Source organism: Sebastes fasciatus, chromosome 16, assembly GCF_043250625.1.
Source record: "Sebastes fasciatus isolate fSebFas1 chromosome 16, fSebFas1.pri, whole genome shotgun sequence".
Classification (NCBI taxonomy): domain Eukaryota; kingdom Metazoa; phylum Chordata; class Actinopteri; order Perciformes; family Sebastidae; genus Sebastes; species Sebastes fasciatus.
In genome coordinates this window covers 20864833-20882776 of record NC_133810.1, presented here as the reverse complement: position 1 = coordinate 20882776, position 17944 = coordinate 20864833, and the positions used below count along the sequence as shown (strand labels likewise).

Genomic DNA, 17944 nt, shown 5'->3' with positions numbered 1-17944 from the left:
CGAGTTTGACAGCTTACGTGGGTGATGGCAATATGTAAACTCAGTTGACGTGTCTGCTGATCCAAAGCAGCACTGTCACTCATAATGACTGCCAACTTAAACACTGTTAATACATTTAATTTAGTGTGGCCCATAGTTAAGAACAAATTCATGGTGGTTGATTGTTCATGAATGTCCCATTAGAGTCAGTCCTGCTTTTAGACACTTAAATGTATCTGTTGCATAAAACTTCCCTATGAGTGACTAATGAAATGACTTAGATAGCCTGTGGCGCAATGCAATATGGGTGAAATAAGACCCTAGACAGAAGAGAAAAAAATGGTGGATGCAACAACACAGTCACCAAGTATGAGAGAAAACAACAGAAAAGATAAAAAGCACAAATCCAGTGGTCAATATAACTATTAAAGATGTTCAGAAACAATTCAAGGATATGGTACTAGAATCCAAAAGAGTTATGGATAAAGAGTTGAAATAGTTAGCTAAAATTAGCTAAAAGTACTGGATAAACAGTTGAAATAGTTAGCTACATTTTTGCTAAAAATAATGGATAAACAGTTGAATTATTTAGCTAAACAAATTGCAAAAAATAATTGGATAAACAGTTGAAATGGTTAGCTAAAAAATTGCTAAAAATAATGGATAAATGTTTGAAATACTTAGCTAAAAGTACTGGAAATACAGTTGAAATAATTAGCTAAAAGTTTGCTAAAAGTAATGGGTAAACAGTTTAAATAGTTAGCTAAATGACCTTCCAACAGTCAGTCTTTATATTTATGCAACAGACAGGCTTAATTAGACTAGTTTAACCTGACAATCTAAGACCAGTCTAAGACCAAGACTAGTCTTAAACTAAGTTTATGCATCTTGTCCCAGAGGAGAAAAGTACAGAAGAGCTCTTAACAGTAAAGCCAGGAAAACCATTTTCAGGCCTGAGAGACTGTAGAAAATGTCACAGTTTAAAGAAATGCCAAATAAAAAGAAGAGATGCTTGAAACTGTTCAGGGATCTATAATTAAAGCAGCTGGGAGAAGTCCAGCAGGAAGACACAGAACAAAGTTCACTGGATTTTAGCATCCTTTTCCATGAGAAGCAGATGATTGCTGAGGCAAGGGAGTTACATCAACCAAAGGAAGGCAATGAAGGAAAAATCCTCCGAGGCAAAAGCTGCCTTGTGATTAACTTTGAGTGTGTTATAACACATGTAGAATAAGCTAAAGAAATGGCAAATTAGTTGTTGCTATTGAGCACAAGATTGAAAGGCTGTAAAAAATAAAGACAGCCTGTCAGACATAAATAACTCCAGGCAGCAAGAATAGATTGAATTTCTGGCACAGGTCAATAAATGGGGAAGACTTCAGACACATAAAAAAAGGACAGTAAATTTTAACACTGGAGAGTGTTACAAGAATCCCCTCAAGGAAATGAAACAAAAAGAAGAAACCCATGGCACGACAGTTTATGAGAAACACCTTGAAGCAGAACATTTCTTTACCAAGGCAAAGCAGTAGAGAGTTGGGGGAAAAAAGAGGTTAAAATCATGGGTTTCACTGCTTTAAATAAACACGTTGTTTTTTTTAGCCAGACACAGCAAAACAATCTTTTTATCATAGAATAAAGCAGGCTTTGGTGTATAAAAGTGTCTGTTTCAGCCTGTCTGTCTCTTTAATGCACTTTCTGTGTGAAGAATTTCTGTGTAGTGCCTGTCAAGGTGAAAAATTACTTGGAAAGGAACAAAGTGATTACTAGGTCAGTGCCTGAAAAGTGCCTGGTTTCTCAGGCTGCTTGGAATACACAAGATGCACCACAACTCAGCGCAGCCAGCCAAGCAAGAGAGGATATTTCCTCCCCAAACTGGACCTGGCATATTTGGTTCAGCTGCAGACTGTGGTTCTCTGGGCGGGATTTTTTCTTGTGCCAAATGTCATCAAAACTGGGTTAAAGACTATTTACAAGGCTTGCAGCTGTTCATAACACACAACATTGGCGCTTACCGCATCATGACAGCGCCTGCAGATTGATATCACGGGAGGTGTACAAGATGCCCTTTGGCATCCAACTTTGCATTCAGCATCTTCATCGGCATGAACCTCAGAGGCTGTGCCACAGTTTCCAACCATCAAGATCCACGTGTATTATTAAAATAACAACCACAACAGCACAGAAGTGAGTTAGGCACATAGACTGTATATCAGAAGTGGACGTAGTCAACATGACGTCACCCATTGGTTTGTGGACTGCCATTTTGAAGGTTAAGTTCGGGGTTTTGGCCATCGCCATCTTGTTTTTTTTCCGTTTCCATGTAATTTTTTTCGCCACCAGAAGTGACATGAAGGTCATGTCAAGAGGGTAACCCGCAAATTGCGAAATCTGGCAGAATCTTGCAAAAACTCTTGCGAGACTCACTGCCCAATGACCTATCCAAACCTTAACTAGATCAGTGTCTAACCTTAACCATCTCCCGAGAGTTTCCCAACTCCACCGGTCATTCTAGACATGACCAGTGGAGTTAAGTACAACCGAACACTAAACAAGACATTTATAGGCGACCAAAAAGGTTACGATTAACTTTCATGAACTGAATATACACTGTGAAAGGGTTAAAGTTGTAACAACACCCAGACCGGACAACGCTGTGGTAGCAACCTGTCAATCACAAGGTAGCCACGCCCTAAAGCATACCCTACTTTATGGTCTATTTGACTCTAAATGGGACCATAATTTACTATATGATCATGCTGTATTGAAGAAGACTTGAAACTAGCGATTGAGACCATAAACTCATGTTTAAAATGTTTACAGAGGTGATAAATCAAGGGAGAAGTAGGGTCATTTTCTCATAGACTTCTATGCAATCGGACTTCTTTTTACAACCAGCGGAGTCGCACCCTGCTGGCTATTAGAAAGAATGCAAGTTTAAGGCATTGGCTTCACTTTTCAGACCCGGAGGTTAAGCATAAAGAAAAGCAATCCAAATCATGTATGAAAGGAAACTTTTAAACACACAAGTATTAAGAAGAGCAACTGGACTGGATGTTCATGTTGAAATAGAATCTTATTATTTCTGTAGTCTTGAGTCATGGGGATGCCTGTTTGTTGAGGAAACCCTGATCATGCTATTGTTGTTTGCTAGGTGGGCTGGCAGCTGAAGAACTTGGTGAACTTGCTGCGTGGGGACCCTGCAGGTGTCACCCTGACGCTGAAGAAGCGCCCACAGAGCACGCTCACATCGACCCCTGCTCTGCTCAAGAACATGAGATGGAAACCGTTGGCTCTGCAAGTATGACGACTGCTTTCATCCTCCACAGATATGTTTGTATTTGTGTTTGTGTGTGTAGATGTGTATATTTCTGTCTGTTAAAAACAAGACTGCACAGACTGTGGACACTAGACACCCATACATGACCCAACATATAAGAGTACAAAGTGAGGATGGGGTTTAATTGAAGTAGCTCTTTTACAATAGGATGCAAGAAACAGGAAACAAACATAAGCTTTGTAAAACGTTTCATTTTCAGAGAGATATTGTTGCTATGGGGTGTGTTGCGTCAACCTCCTTCATGTACCACAACTTGCTACTAATTGGTTGGAGATTCCAGCATCATTCATTCACAAGTTGACATTTCAGCCCTCAGTGGCATCTGTTGTCCTACTTCGGCCAACTAACCCCGTTTTTAGGGCCGTGTGCCCAAGCCAGAATGGGTGGAAATGAGAGGGATGCGTATTAATGTAGCCCAGCCTTTCTTTGAGTCCTAGGCCAGAGAAAATGTTTTCTTCCCCCTGAGGCCCTGAAGCGCAGTCCTGCTCAGCCTCCTCCCCCTTCACATCACATCCTCATTCTTCTTCCACCTAAATCGAATTTGCTCTCCTGCTGGCATTTTTTAAGGACAGAAAAGGGAAGAAATAGAACATAGAGACTAATGTTTTCTGCTCTGAGATGTGACTAAAATTAACAACGTCAAGGTAGTCTGTTAAGTTATTGAAAGGAACATTGTGCTGTGGAAGCCCTGCAGTAGCTTTGACACACATAATGGTCTTATGATGGAGCACATCTCCAACCCGGTAATACAGCTCTGATATTAGTCAGCTGTGAGTTACACAACACATTGGCATAGTTTGAGCAGTGACAAATTAGTCATTTAATATTCATTTCACTCATTTAATAAGCTCTGAAGTGTTTTTTGGAAGTTTTATCACTGCAATACAAGCATCTTGTGACTGACCGGCCATTCAAGTTAAGTTGATGATATGATGATATCATAAACGTGACAAGAAGGTAATTAAAAAGATATATTTTGTTATAAAGGCATCATGAATAAACATGGAGCAATCTATCTCCATGTACTGTTTAACAGACTATGTAGGCTATGACCAGATTTTCCTTGACCTGAATGAGAGGGACGACTAGACTGCACACCGACCCGTCTTCCTGTGTGCACCAGTTAGAACTGGAGCATCAGAAACGTACAGTAGGCTGCTCATCTCACGCTTGAGATGCTCAGCAGCAAAACCTGAACCGAACAAATGGTCCCTGACTGACTAACTGACTGGACTGCTGTGAACTCCAAATTTTTCTATGTGTCAATCCCTGTAACTGTCCCTCTCTCTCCCTGTCTGCCTGTCTCTCTCTCTTTCGCACATGCTCACACATATATACACACACACACTCACTCACTCACTTACTCACTCACACAGCCAATCTTCCCTCAGAGCCCCAGCAGCAGCGTCGCCACGCCCACCAGCACTTTAAGCACTCCATCAAGGAGGAGTAGCTGTGCCCTGCAGGACCTCTACATCCCCCCTCCTCCAGAGGAACCCTACACCCCCAGGTGAACTCACACTTACATATAAAACACATAATTCACCAGCAGTGCTTGCTTTACCAAATTAGAAGGGCACTCGGTGAGCGCAGATCTCCACCAATGCTGTTTCCATAACTGAAAAATTATGTGTGTATTCACCCTGTGATTGGGTTCTGCTCCTGCTCTTGGCCCATGCAACACCCTTCCACCAAGTTTCATGAAAATCGGGCTAGTATTTTTTCCGTAATCCTGCTGACAAACAAACCGAACTAAAAACATAACCTCCTTGGCGGAGGTAATAAAGGTACCCTGTGGAGTTTTAGACCACTAGTAGTGCTGTGGAGCAATGTTTTTACAAGCAGGACCCCGTTTTATTTGTAATACACACAAGGACACACATGCACCTGAATGAGCACACTCTATAGGCTACTCATTCTTGCCATCGGATTCATGTTATTCCACTGACTGACAGTCGGTGACGGTAACACACAAAGGAGTGTAGCTATGCATCCACAAAGACAGTGAAGAAGACAAACCTCTTGTGAGATGGTTAAGGTTAAGCACCGACCTCGAATGATTAAGGTTAGGATAGGGATGTGACGGTGAGGAAATTTTACCTTCAGTTAATAAACTTGTGACAACACCGGTGTTACTGATTACACCGGACATTTTACAAGAAAACCTGATGGTCAATATGTGTAGCGTGCTTACTTTGATCTTTACCGTCGGATGGCTGTGTCTGGCCTCTCTGTTCGAGCTCAGGGTTATATTACCCGGCGCGGTGCTCTCTCTCATCCCGTGTGTATGAAATCTGACTCCTGCTACTGTGTGCTGAGACTCCGTATGGAGCAGACACTTTCGTTTGTAGTGTCCAACGTCCGACTATATGTATCGATGACACGGCGCTGATCCGTGAAAATTAACTAAATGGGTTATTTTTCGAGAAAAAAAGGAAAACAACGGTGGAGGCGGTGGGTACGTAATGTAAGCGGTGTATGCCCAACCACCGTGTAACAACGGTAATGCCGACTACTGCGGCAAGTCTAGGTTGGATAGGTTGGTAGTCTCACAAGAGTTTTTGCAAGTTTTCAATTTGCGGGTTACCTTCTAGACATGAACAGCAAGCAAACATGGATTGAAAACAATGTATGATTTAAAATAAGTAAAAAGTTAGCATTTGCAAGTGTTTTTTGAGGAAGGAAATGCATTCACCATGTTTGTCAAGCCTCATTGAGACACACAGTAGACTTAGATGAGAAACACTAAATGTAAACATAATTACTAACTAAGAAAAAAATCCACAGGGCACCTGTCACTGTCAGCATGTTAGCATGCTGGTGTCAGCATTTAGCTCAAAGCACCGTTGCGCAGAGCCGCTAGCGTAGCTCTGGACTCTTAATTTATCACTGACATTAAAATATTGGACTGAAACTTCCAGGGTAATTCTTGTAGTATTCTTTCAACAAATCCCACGAAAAGACAAAAAAACAATAAATTGATACTACTAACAAGTATTTCCTAATTAGCCAAAGCCTGATACAGCTTATTCCTCTATGCCATAAAGCTCCATTGTTGTCCAAAAACTATAAATATATCAGTGAGTCACACCGTTGCACTGGGTGACATGTTCCTTTATTACCCTGGACATGGATTCTGTAATTTATTTGAGTCAATACACATACACCACATACACTGTGCTGCAAACACTCACTGGGGCACCAAATGTGTATTAATGCGCAGCTGAAAATAGTCCCAAACAAATATATATTTATATATATCTATATATATCTGTGATCTCTTTTAAAAATATACGTAGGAACGAATGGGCTCGGGGCTGAGAGCCACAGACAGGCTGGAGGAGTGAGAAAGTATTGAAAGACGGACATGTTGGTTTTGGGCTTTTCATGGGATTTGTTGACAATAACAAATGTATAGAATATTGTTCAATTTATCCTTCAAAATAAAACGTGTTTGTTCTTCTGCTGAAGATGTTAAATTTTCACCCTACATTACATTCTGATGGTGGCATTGCTTCTTCTTTTCTCTCTTAGTAGTCCAGATCTTCACTGACATTAAAATTACTCGCTGCTTTGTGTTACCACAGAGATGACAAGGGAAATCTGTCGGGTGACGAACCTCAAACGGACATCCCTGTCGCAGAGGGCTCTGAGTCACCAAACTCCTACCTGGACCAGGAGTGTCGGCGGCGATTTCCTCTGGTGGAGGAAGATGCTATACTGTACTGTTACGAGTACGACCAGAACCAAGAGGTGTCATCGGTCCGTAGGGGGAGCACTCCCACCTATGGTAAGACCTTGGTCTCGTCTGAAGACTCACTCCTGTAATCGTGAGCGCAGAGAGCTCAAAGCCCCGCGAATATGACGTCTGTTATGCTTTGGAGATGTTTTTTGAGACGTCTGCGGCTGTTTGATGTGTGTGTGGGCAGCTGTGTGATATTGACGTTCCCTGCGCCTCCTTGCTCCAGGCAGGCTCAGGCCCATCTCAATGCCGGTGGAATACAACTGGGTGGGAGACAACGAAGACCTGGCCAAGCTGAAGAGAGAGAGCAGGAGAGGTGAGTAGGAGGCAGTGGGAGAGAGAAAAAGAAAGGAGGGAGACAGAGAGGGACGGAGGGAGCTGAGGTGAGTGGGTGGATATCTCATAATATCCTCACCCTCTCAGATCTCCGCGCCAAAAAGTAGAAGGATGAGCTGGCCTGTCAAAACTGATAACATGCTGGATATCAGTTCGTGCCTCTATCTCCTCCATGTGTTCACAATCTACCACTGCTCCTTTTTTCCCTTCATCCCTCTCTTTCTCACTCTTAGCTTTGCCGTTTCTCTCTGTTTGGATATAATAAGTACACCGTTGCTTTGGCAACTGTAGAGACATATCCTGGGATTTTCACATTTTGGTGACTGTCGAGCTAGGTGGTAAATGGAGTGGGAGGAGACTGAATTGCTTTATTTCAGTCTCAAAGAAAGACTTGAGTGATGTGTTTGTTTCTTCTGGGGATGGTGGTGATACAGTATGTTGCTCCTTTGGGCTTTTCAAAAAAAGTGATGGTGCTATATTTATCTACAAAAGAGAGTATTTGGAAGTTTTGAGGGCTTCCTGCCTGACAACAGCCTTCCTCTGTAGGTAGTCTTTTTGAAACGTCAGCATTCACTGATCTCAGAGAGAGATCGCTAAATGACATTCTGTCTAACGGTAGATTACATAAAAGTTTATGATCAGTGTTGTGCCATAAGCTATTGTAGCAACTAATATGTGGTTAAAAGTTCAAAGTCTAGATGGGAAATGATGTTAAAGGTGCTATTGATAACATTGATAACATTCTGCCACTAGATGTCACATTCTCCCTCCCTTCGTTCCATTGAATTTACTTCACAACAAGTTGTTGCCAGACACTTACAATCAATCTCAACCATTTATCTGTTTTTTCGACACTAACTGGCGACCCAGAGATACCACGTGATACCAACGTTGTTTTACTATTGGCTCACAAGCCTTGTTAGAAGTGGGAACCAAACGTCAGATATATTCCCCAGAGATAAACAAAACATTAATTTTGGACCTGCCCAAATTTTTAAAATGATTAATTCACAATCATAATATTTATTTTTTAGGAAAAGCCATACTTTTATTTGGCATCTTTCTAAAGGCTCTGTGGATGTTTTTTTTTTAAATATTCATCTACATAAAATTTTTATCATTAAGACCTTTAAAGCTGCAGTGGTTAATATGATTAAAAAGTTATTTTTATGAAATGGGTCACTATATCCTGACAGTAGTGCATGAGACAGGTAATCTGAATAAAATCATGTGCCTCTGTGTCCTCCGGAGTCCTCCGGTGTCCTCCGGTGCTCCTAATGGCATCTGCAAGATTTCACAGACCGAAGGAATACAACCAATCAGAGCCGAGCTGGAGCCTTGCCGACTCTGAGCAGCTGTCAATCACTCGCGAACTCCGATCAAACTAGGCAGCGCTGATCAAATATGAATCAATATTCTGTTACTGTAATGCCTTTTTCTCACCTCAAATGTTTTCAGAAACATTTGAGGTGGCGGCTGTGGCTCAGAGGGTAGAGCAGGTTGTCCACCAATCGGAAAGTCGGTGGTTCGAACACATGTCGATGTGTCCTTAAGCAAGACACTTAACCCCAAATTGCTCCCGAATCGGTGTGTGTGAGTGAGTATTTAGATTAGATCCTGATCTACAAAGTTGGCACCTTAGTAGCCTCTGCCATCAGTGTATGAATGTGTGTGTGAATGGGTGAATACTGAAATGTAGTGTAAAGCGCTTTGAGTGGTCGGAAGACTAGAAAAGCGCAATATATCCATTTACCATTTGTAGTGTACTGTTTAGCTATAAAATACCAAGCACCGCCCACCAGCCGGAGCACAGCCAATAGGAACGCTCCCCCCTGAAATGACCTGTGATTGGCCAAAGTCTCCTGTCACTGCTAGATTTTAAAGCCTGAAAACAGAGCCATGAGGAGGCGCAGAAGTCTAGTTTTCTCTCAGAACACTTGAATTACAATATGCTGAAAGGGTATTATGGAACTTTGGCCCAGTGATGCCAAAAATATTCTGCCTACTGCAGGTTTAATTGACAAATGAGCGTTTCTAAAAGGGGGCAGCATCTTGTAATTCAAACACATTCAATGGAACTGTACAGGCATTTAGTGTGTAAATTTGTTTTAAGTGTGTGTAGCACTGAGTTTGCCTCTGTTGTGTCCCTGCAGAGAATTCCCTGCTGCGTTTTGCGAGTGAAGATAAACCCCCGGTGGAGGACTTCCTGCTGGGACGCAGCCTGAGCCAGAACAGGAGGAAGACTGAGCGAGGAGGCAGCCCCACCCATTACACGCTCGTCCCCGCCCTCCAGATGGAAGTGTCCCTGTCCACATCCAGCTCTGACTCTGCCTCTCTCTACCATGTCAGTCCCTTAAGTCTGTGAAAATATTTTTTTTTGTTATAAGCTAGCGTAGAAGCAGGAGCGTTTAGCAACAGTTGGATCCTCATCATTGTCGTTTACTTTGCAGGTGTTTGAAAGATCCTCACTGATGTCAAGGTCAAAGAAGAAGATTAAAGGTAAGAGCATGTGTTTAAGGAGTTTTACAGGAGTGCTCACATGTGCTCAAACCTAAGCTGGAGCAGGTGTTTGTCAAGGAGCGTTTTGTGACCCCCTCGTCTGTTCTGCCCCCCTGCTGGCGTCTGCAGCTGGAAGCCCCATGTCTTCGATCAGCAAGCGGCGGATTTCCTGCAGAGACTTGGGTCAGGGCGACTGTGAGGGCTGGCTTTGGAAAAAGAAGGATGCTAAAACCTATTTTTCACAGAAGTGGAAGAAGTACTGGTTCATCCTGAAAGACACATGCCTGTACTGGTACATGAACGAGGAGGTAAATATTATAGTTTTTACAGCATTAAGCTTTTATTCATAATGTTGCACTTTGATTTAACTCTGCTTCTGCTCGTCACAGGATGAGAAGGCAGAGGGCTTCGTCAGCCTCCCGGAGTTCAAGATTGATCGCGCCACCGAATGCAGACGAAAGTAGTGAGTACTGATTTTCACCTTGACACCATGGATCAAGCTTCGCAGATTTGCATCGCTTTTCCATTTAGCCTCAAAATTGGACAAAATTAGATACAAATTGAATACAATTCACAAAGCTGACAGCAGAGACTTCATGTTGCATATTAAGATACAATCCTACAAATGTGTTATCGGTGCAGAGGTAACCTTGTGCAAATTGCTTCTTGGCAGGAAAAACATTGGCATATATATTGAATAATTTAGGGGATTGACCATGCAAAACGGACAATTTACAGAGGACGCCTGACTCGCAAATAGTATGCACTCGTACACTGCACCAGCAACATTTTACAATCATGGCTTTATTATAATTTTGTATAGGATATTAATTAAAATCTGATATTATGAATAAAAAGCTGAGATAGATTAAGCAGCAGCAGCAGTGCTAATAATAGTGGATGCAGAAGACTGAAAATACCAGTACATAGTGCAGTAATGTTATAAAATACATCTATAAAAAGTTAGTAGACTAAAAATGCAAAACAATTCACATTTTAACTGATATTTTAACCATGGTGCTTTTTGGACCCGAGGGCAGAATTTACAGGGAGGGCTGATCATTTGTTGACTATGAGTGTTGATGGAGAAGGTTTAGTAAGATGGAGAGTTTGTAACATAGATGAAAGAGTAAAACACAAACTAGATTTCTTTTATTTTTAAGAATGGCAACTTGACAGAAATTCCTTTGCTTCTTGAAAAAGGGACAAACTACTTTGGCCACATGGGAAAACAGTGCATAACTACTTTTCTGAAGGCTGAGTTGCCCTGTTGAGTTATCTTCTAAACAAACAAAAGTTATGTCTACATTCAGTGTTACTCACAAAAACACATTGGGCCTCATTCAAAAACAGTGCGTGCGCACAAATCTGTGCTTAAACCGTGCATACGAATGTTTTACGTATAAATCTGGGATTCTCAATATATTTCTTACCTGAATTTGTTCTTACTCTACGAACAAATCTAGTATCAATTTAATGGCCTCAGACCATGTGTATGCACAAATGATGAAGGCCCGGCCGGCTGTCGAAATGCAAATGCACATCTTTTAACCAACTGCATCTCATATTAAAACTCTGGGTGAAAGTCCTTGCTGGATGTCATCACTTTCACCCTCATTAATTGGACATATCCCACTTGCAACAAGTCTTTCATCTTGAGCTGATAGATCAGGTGGCCCTCCGCCTCCACCTGATTCCTTCTTTTTCTTCTGATCTGTTATTCTTTTTGCGCATCAACTTTAATATCAAACCATTTCTTTATTTTCACCTGAGCCGAAGGCCGCAGCCTATATCAGGGGACACAACATTCACCGCCTCAGTTATTGCAACACAAGACTTTTTTTTTTATCCTTGCCACTCCTGTGGCCATGTTTGCCATGTTTGCAAATGTATTTCCTTATTAAGAAAGATTGGAAAAATGGGTGTGTGGCAGTATGCTGATTGCAAACAGTGGGTACGCGTTTGTCAATTTAGAATGATTCTGATTCACTAACATATGCACAGTGGTAAGAACAAAATTGGCCGGTGTGCATGTGTCATGAATCCGACAGTAATTTTGCATGTGCACTTATTTTGTGCACAAAGTAGAAACATTTATACGCACACATTAGTGAATGAGGCCCATTGTGTGTATCCTTGAGCTCTAACAAATGTGTTGAATTAATTTCCTTCCTCATAAAACACCTGCAAAGCAGATTTTTTTTTAAGGTATTTTAAATCCAGTGTGCACGATACAAACAAAACCGGAACCGCAGCAATAGCTCTACGAGAGGTAAAAAAATAAAAGATAAAAGAATTGCCACGAGACCTTTCAAAGCTTGTAGATGTAGAAGCTTTTATATTTAAATCTTTAGATCACCAGTAGTTAAATCTGATCTAGTTAAATGAAGCCAAATCTTCCTTTTAAAAATTCAATTTCAACGAAACCCAAGAACGTTTTGGCAAATTCCACATAGATGGTTCAATACAGTTCAGATAATGAATGGGTTACTTTATATCGTATACTCTGTGGTAAGTAGCTGTTAGCACATTAATGGGTTGTTGTTCAGTAATTGGTTAAATGCCAGCAAATTAACAAGTTATGAAAATCATTACAAAGGCATCCTGTTTCATAATTATGGCTTACCTTTGTATATCTCTCTTAATCATGCCACTCAGCTTCTGGGTTCAGCTTTGTGTTTGCATGCACATGTGCTTTAATGAAACTGACTCAGACTTACGAACAGCTCCCGAAAATAAGCAGAGCAGTTTGTCTTATAATGCAAAGTCTTGCTGTGTTTGTGTCAGTCTGAATTACTGTGTGATGCGTGTCTGTTTACCTCGGGAAGTCTTCTGTATTCACATGTTAATGTGCGCTATATGTCTCCGTTCTTGTGCTTACATATGATTATATATACCCTCGGTTCCCTTTCAGTGCTTTCAAGGCTTGCCATCCGAAGATAAAGACCTTCTACTTTGCAGCGGAAAATGTAGACGACATGTCCCGGTGAGTAAATGAGGTTATGATAGTCATTCTGTAAACTCCCCCCCGCCCCCCAATCCCAGATCTGCAGTCACATTTATGCCCCTGTTGGCCGGAAATTGAATCCCCCTACCGGTCCGCCCAGTCTCCTTGAACAGAGCAGTTTTGTAAGGTAGACACACATGAGCGTTATTCTCCCCCACAGGTGGCTGAGTCGTCTTAGTATGGCGGTGGCAGGCTACTCCGAGCAGGAGAAAATTCGCCAGGACCAAGGTGAGATTAGTCACAGACTGTGTTCACTGTGCTGCAAACGATTCTCCGTCTGTTACAGGTCAACACTTATATAAAACACCATGGTTGAGGAATCATATATAAATAAGTAATGACAAACGCATGGATAATTATTTTGCCTAGTCTTCACTTGGCGAGGTGTTAATTCCATATCACAGGTTCACAGTGGTAATTTTCTATCATCTGCTCCTTCAACTCCGTCTTATATATGCTGCAAACATGAGAACAGAGAATTCAATAAATAAATCTACATCAGTGGCAGTGGCTTTTTTAACACCTCTCCCCTGTTTCACTTCCACTTCACATGGGATTCAAGCATCTATGCTTTGGGCTGAATATCAATGCTAATTTTAGGGGCTGAAGGCGTGCTTGTTATTTTCATATTCTGGTGTTCTTTGGCTTCTTGCAAATGGACAGGAAATGATGTAACCCTTGTGCTATTTAGAGGAGCCTGCGTAGAAATCTTGCAAAGGTGGGCGGGCGAGATCAGGTTTGTCTTTGGTTTTATGGAGAGGGGGGGGCTTCTTTCCTTCCCAGACAAGTTGCTAAATTAGGCGCTCAACACCTCCAGAAGACTCAACAGGAAGTTCTCACATCGTGGATTCTTCCGTCTCCACATTCAGCCTCAAGCTGAATTTACATCACACCTACACTGCAGCTACACCTGTCAGAACACTCAGAGCTACACAGCAGTTCAGAAGCTAAACCTATTATAAGTTGTACATACTATGCATTAAGTATTAATGTATTATAAGCCATGACGAACCTCAGTCGATCTAAAGTATTAGTTAGTTAGAAGATTCTGATAGGTGAGTGTGTGTGTGAGGTGTGAGTGTAATTTTATTTGCATTGCACTGCATTTAAAGAGCTGTTTTTTGATTCTGCTATAGAAAAAAATCATGACAGTCTGTTCATTCATGACAGATTACTGGAGTGAGAGCGATCATGAGGACATGGAGATGCCCTCGATGCAAACAGGACAGTCCGCCACCTCCTTATGACACCTACCCCAGAGCATCCTCAGTGAGTCTGTCAGCCTGTAGTTTAGATATGTGGCAAACCTCTCTTTTTTATGTGCTAACCGTCTGTTTGTGTTTAGGTGAGTCCCTACCTGGAACCAAAACGTGGCCACCTCTCCTCCTCCGACACCTTCCAGTCCCGCTCCTCTCACGACGACTTCCACTCTGAGCCTCAGGACGGTAGTAGCAGCAGCAGCAACAACGGCGTCTCCTCCGGCAAGAAGACGAGCAGCCACCGAAACTCGTGGCAGGACCAGATGGAGAGCAACACAAGGATGCACTACCTCCAGACGTTCCCGGTGGAGGAGAGCCTGCTCCACGAGGACAGAGACCAACTGGCGATGGAGTACCGCAGGCAGTCCACCCTGCCCGCGCAGCGCAGCTTGCTGCAAGAACACTACAGAGCCATGCCTCTGCCTCACAGGTCCAGCATCGACTCAGACGCGGGAGGAAAGCCCCGCAGCTTCACGCTACCCAGGGACAGCGGGCTTCACGCTATCCTGGCGGCCAGCGCCGCTGCGTCGGATCAGAGAGAGCCCCATCACTACCAGCTGGACCGGCCCAGAGGCAGCGGTCAGACACACAGCTTCTGTGTTTTACATTTTTTCACATAGATAGACCTTTAAAATTATAACCAGGTTTGAGATTTCACCTCAGCCGACTAATCAATTAGTTGATCCATAGAACATTGACAACTACTTTGATAATCAATTACTGAATAGTTTTATACAACAAAAAGTAGACACTTCGGGAAATTTTGATGGACATTTTTCATAAATTTTTGACTACAGGATACATTGATTAATAAAATAAAATAACCAACAGACAAATTAGAAAAATTATTATTATTTGCAACCCTACATCACATGTTTATTATAGTAAACTAAAACGAATATAAGCAGTGAAAAATATTAGTAAACTAAACTAAAACTGTATTTCCTGGTTAAAAAATTATATACAATAAAATAAAAATGAGCACAATTTCATTTCAGTTTTTTTAGCTATAATTTATCATTACCAAAAAAAGGAGATGGCATGAACTTCCGTCAACCCTTGTGACGCTGAACCACAGAAACTGAACAGACTTGACCTTCCAGGATAGGAAGCTGTGCTGCAATTACTTCACATCGGACACTAAAGTAGTGCAAAGATTAAACATTAAGCATTATGTCCATTCCTATACAGTTCTCCAGCCATGTATGTTGTATGTATATGTAGCTACATTATTCTGAGAGATTATACCTGGTCCTAACAAAAAACATCTAAAACTACTGTAAAACTAAATATATAAAAACTAAACCTTTCTGAACAACTGAAACTACCAAACACGCTCTGAAAACTACCTAAAACTAAACTAAAATGAAATCAAAAAGTCAAAAGTAAAGTAAAAACAAATTGAAAATGTAAAACTATTATAACCCTACATCAGGCACGTAATGATGACCATTTGTTTGTGTGTACATATAACCCAGGGTCCTGCAGTTGCCACAGGATACTTGGAAAGAATGTGAGATAGATCAACTAATTCGAAAAAATTTAAATTATGATTTGGTAAAAACATTTATCCACATGTTTAGGTTTAGGAGGAACATAAAAACACAAATAGGATTACAAAGTGGCTGATATTTATTATAAACCAACAGCACAGGACATGCGTCGCACCAAGCTGAGTCACTTATAGCACCATAACACCACGTGCTGTGATTGAGATGGCATGAAAACTAGTTTGCAAATGAGCAGAGAAGTGTAATGAAGTCATGGATAAACTGTTGAAATGTCCAGCTTCTGCCGCTCCAAGTGGTGCAAATACAAGTTTGACAAATTCAGGATCACTATGTCTTGCACGGGAATATAATAATAGCCTAATAATAATATTTGATTATAAAGCATTTTTTGAAACCCACGTTACAAAGTGCTTCACACGGGCAGAAAAAAATAAAACAGACTTGACAGCTCAAGGAAATAAAAACTCAAATAAAATCAGGAAAGGCTCTCCGATAAAAGTACATTTTAAGAAGGGATTTAAAGGAGTTTACTGACTCAGCTGACCTGATTTCCTCGGACAGATCGTTTCAGAGCCTTAGGCCCCTAACTGCAAACGCTCTATCCCCTCTAGTTTTCTGCCGGGTCTCTGAAACAGAAAGAAGTCCTCTGCCCGAGGATCGAGCATGGTACTAAGAGGTCAGAGATATAGCAGGGAGAGAGGCCATGAAGAGACTTAAAAGTAATCAGTAAAATCTTCAAATCTATTCTAAAACATGCTGGGAGCCAGTATAAAGAAGCTAAAACAGGAGTAAATAAGTGTAACAATATCCACTTTTATACAAATGAATGTTAAATAACATCCAGTTTAAAATCAGTTCAAATCAGTACATTTGGTGCTGGAGGTTTGCTGTCGATGTAGGGATACTTGAGCTAACCTGGCTGTGTGGGTACAGATAAGTTTGGGAACCAGTGCAGTAGACCATTATAGGAGACCAAGGTGTCACACACTCAACAATATAACTGAGATCACCCTGAAATGTCTCTCCTGCTCACTGTTACATGCAGATCAGTCTTGTCTTCTGCATAGTGTTGAGCAAATGTGCTTATTTGTCGTCGGTTATTCTATTAAAGCTGCTAACAGGCAGTCAGAGGCAGCAAATGTCAGAGGTTGAATACTCACTATTATCGCTTTATTGGATTGGATTTGAAGCCAGCCCATATCCCGTCCCTCCAAGACCTCCGGGGCAGTTGTCTAATGGAGAGGAATTTTAGTGTCTTATTTGATAGTGATTTATCTTGGCAGTCCACTCTCTCTCTCTCACACACTCACGCTCACTCTTTCTCTCTGTCTCGCTCTCTTGCTCGATCGAGATGTCGCTGTGCCTCTCGGCAGTGTTTGAATGGTGAAGCGAGGAGGAATCCTTTCAGCCCATGTTAATGTTGAATTCTGAACAGGATAAAGAAACGAGCCTAAGGGTCCTTTCTTCTCGTCCTCATTTATCTATTGCTCCACCGTTCACTCTCTCCACCACTGCCTGTAAAGACAAGAAAGAAACACAAAACAGGCAGCAAGTAAAGCATGATACATTTCAAAGCACAGCCCCAAAGCTTCACAACGCACCACCCTGCTTCCAAAACACAAAACAGAGCGACGACTAGCAGATTCAGAGCACTAGTGTAGTGTTAGTATCGTGCCAACAGAGGGCAGTGTATGTAAACAGGAGATAAGAGGGCTCCTGCTAGTTTATTAGAATGACGTATGAGCTGCTCACCCAGTGTTTTCTCTGTTGAAGAGACATAGCACAGACGTGTTGTATTAAAGAGAGCAGAAATGTGCATCCTGTGGGCCTTTGAAGAAGACCATGTATACATTAAACCGAAGTAGATAGGAGAGGACACAGATTACTTTTGTGCATCGCAAAAAAGAGTTATAAGGAACATAAATCGTTGAAGGAAATATAGGAAAATGGGAATAATCCTTCAGACATAAATTGAGCTTCCACAACTAACACACAGAAAAATAGCTAATTGTAGTAAGACCTTTAATATGATGTTTAAAACTTTTACCTTTTTTTAAATTTCAATTAACTTAAAATTCAGCTTATTTTTATGACAATGTTTTGGGGAAGTTTGATGTTTCAATATGTTGAGATCATTTATTTACACTGGAAGTGTAAATAAATTACAAAAACTCATATTTTCATTTGCAGATAGTTTTGTTCTACGCACATCTTTGTCAATTTAGCAAGCAGTGCTGGTGGTAACTAAGTACATTTACTCAAGTATATTTA

At 41.3% G+C, this 17944-nt stretch overlaps 1 protein-coding gene across 1 annotated transcript in view; it reads left to right on the top strand.

Annotated features, from left to right (window-relative positions):
- Positions 1–17944, top strand: part of LOC141752763 (connector enhancer of kinase suppressor of ras 2-like) — a 50377-nt gene that overhangs the window by 29806 nt on the left and 2627 nt on the right. The window contains 13 exon segments of the mRNA XM_074610924.1: positions 3134–3280; positions 4711–4829; positions 6907–7109; positions 7288–7377; positions 9551–9741; positions 9848–9896; positions 10026–10204; positions 10286–10359; positions 12811–12882; positions 13064–13131; positions 14074–14120; positions 14122–14172; positions 14249–14741. Of these exon segments, the coding sequence (XP_074467025.1) occupies positions 3134–3280; positions 4711–4829; positions 6907–7109; positions 7288–7377; positions 9551–9741; positions 9848–9896; positions 10026–10204; positions 10286–10359; positions 12811–12882; positions 13064–13131; positions 14074–14120; positions 14122–14172; positions 14249–14741 (1783 nt within the window).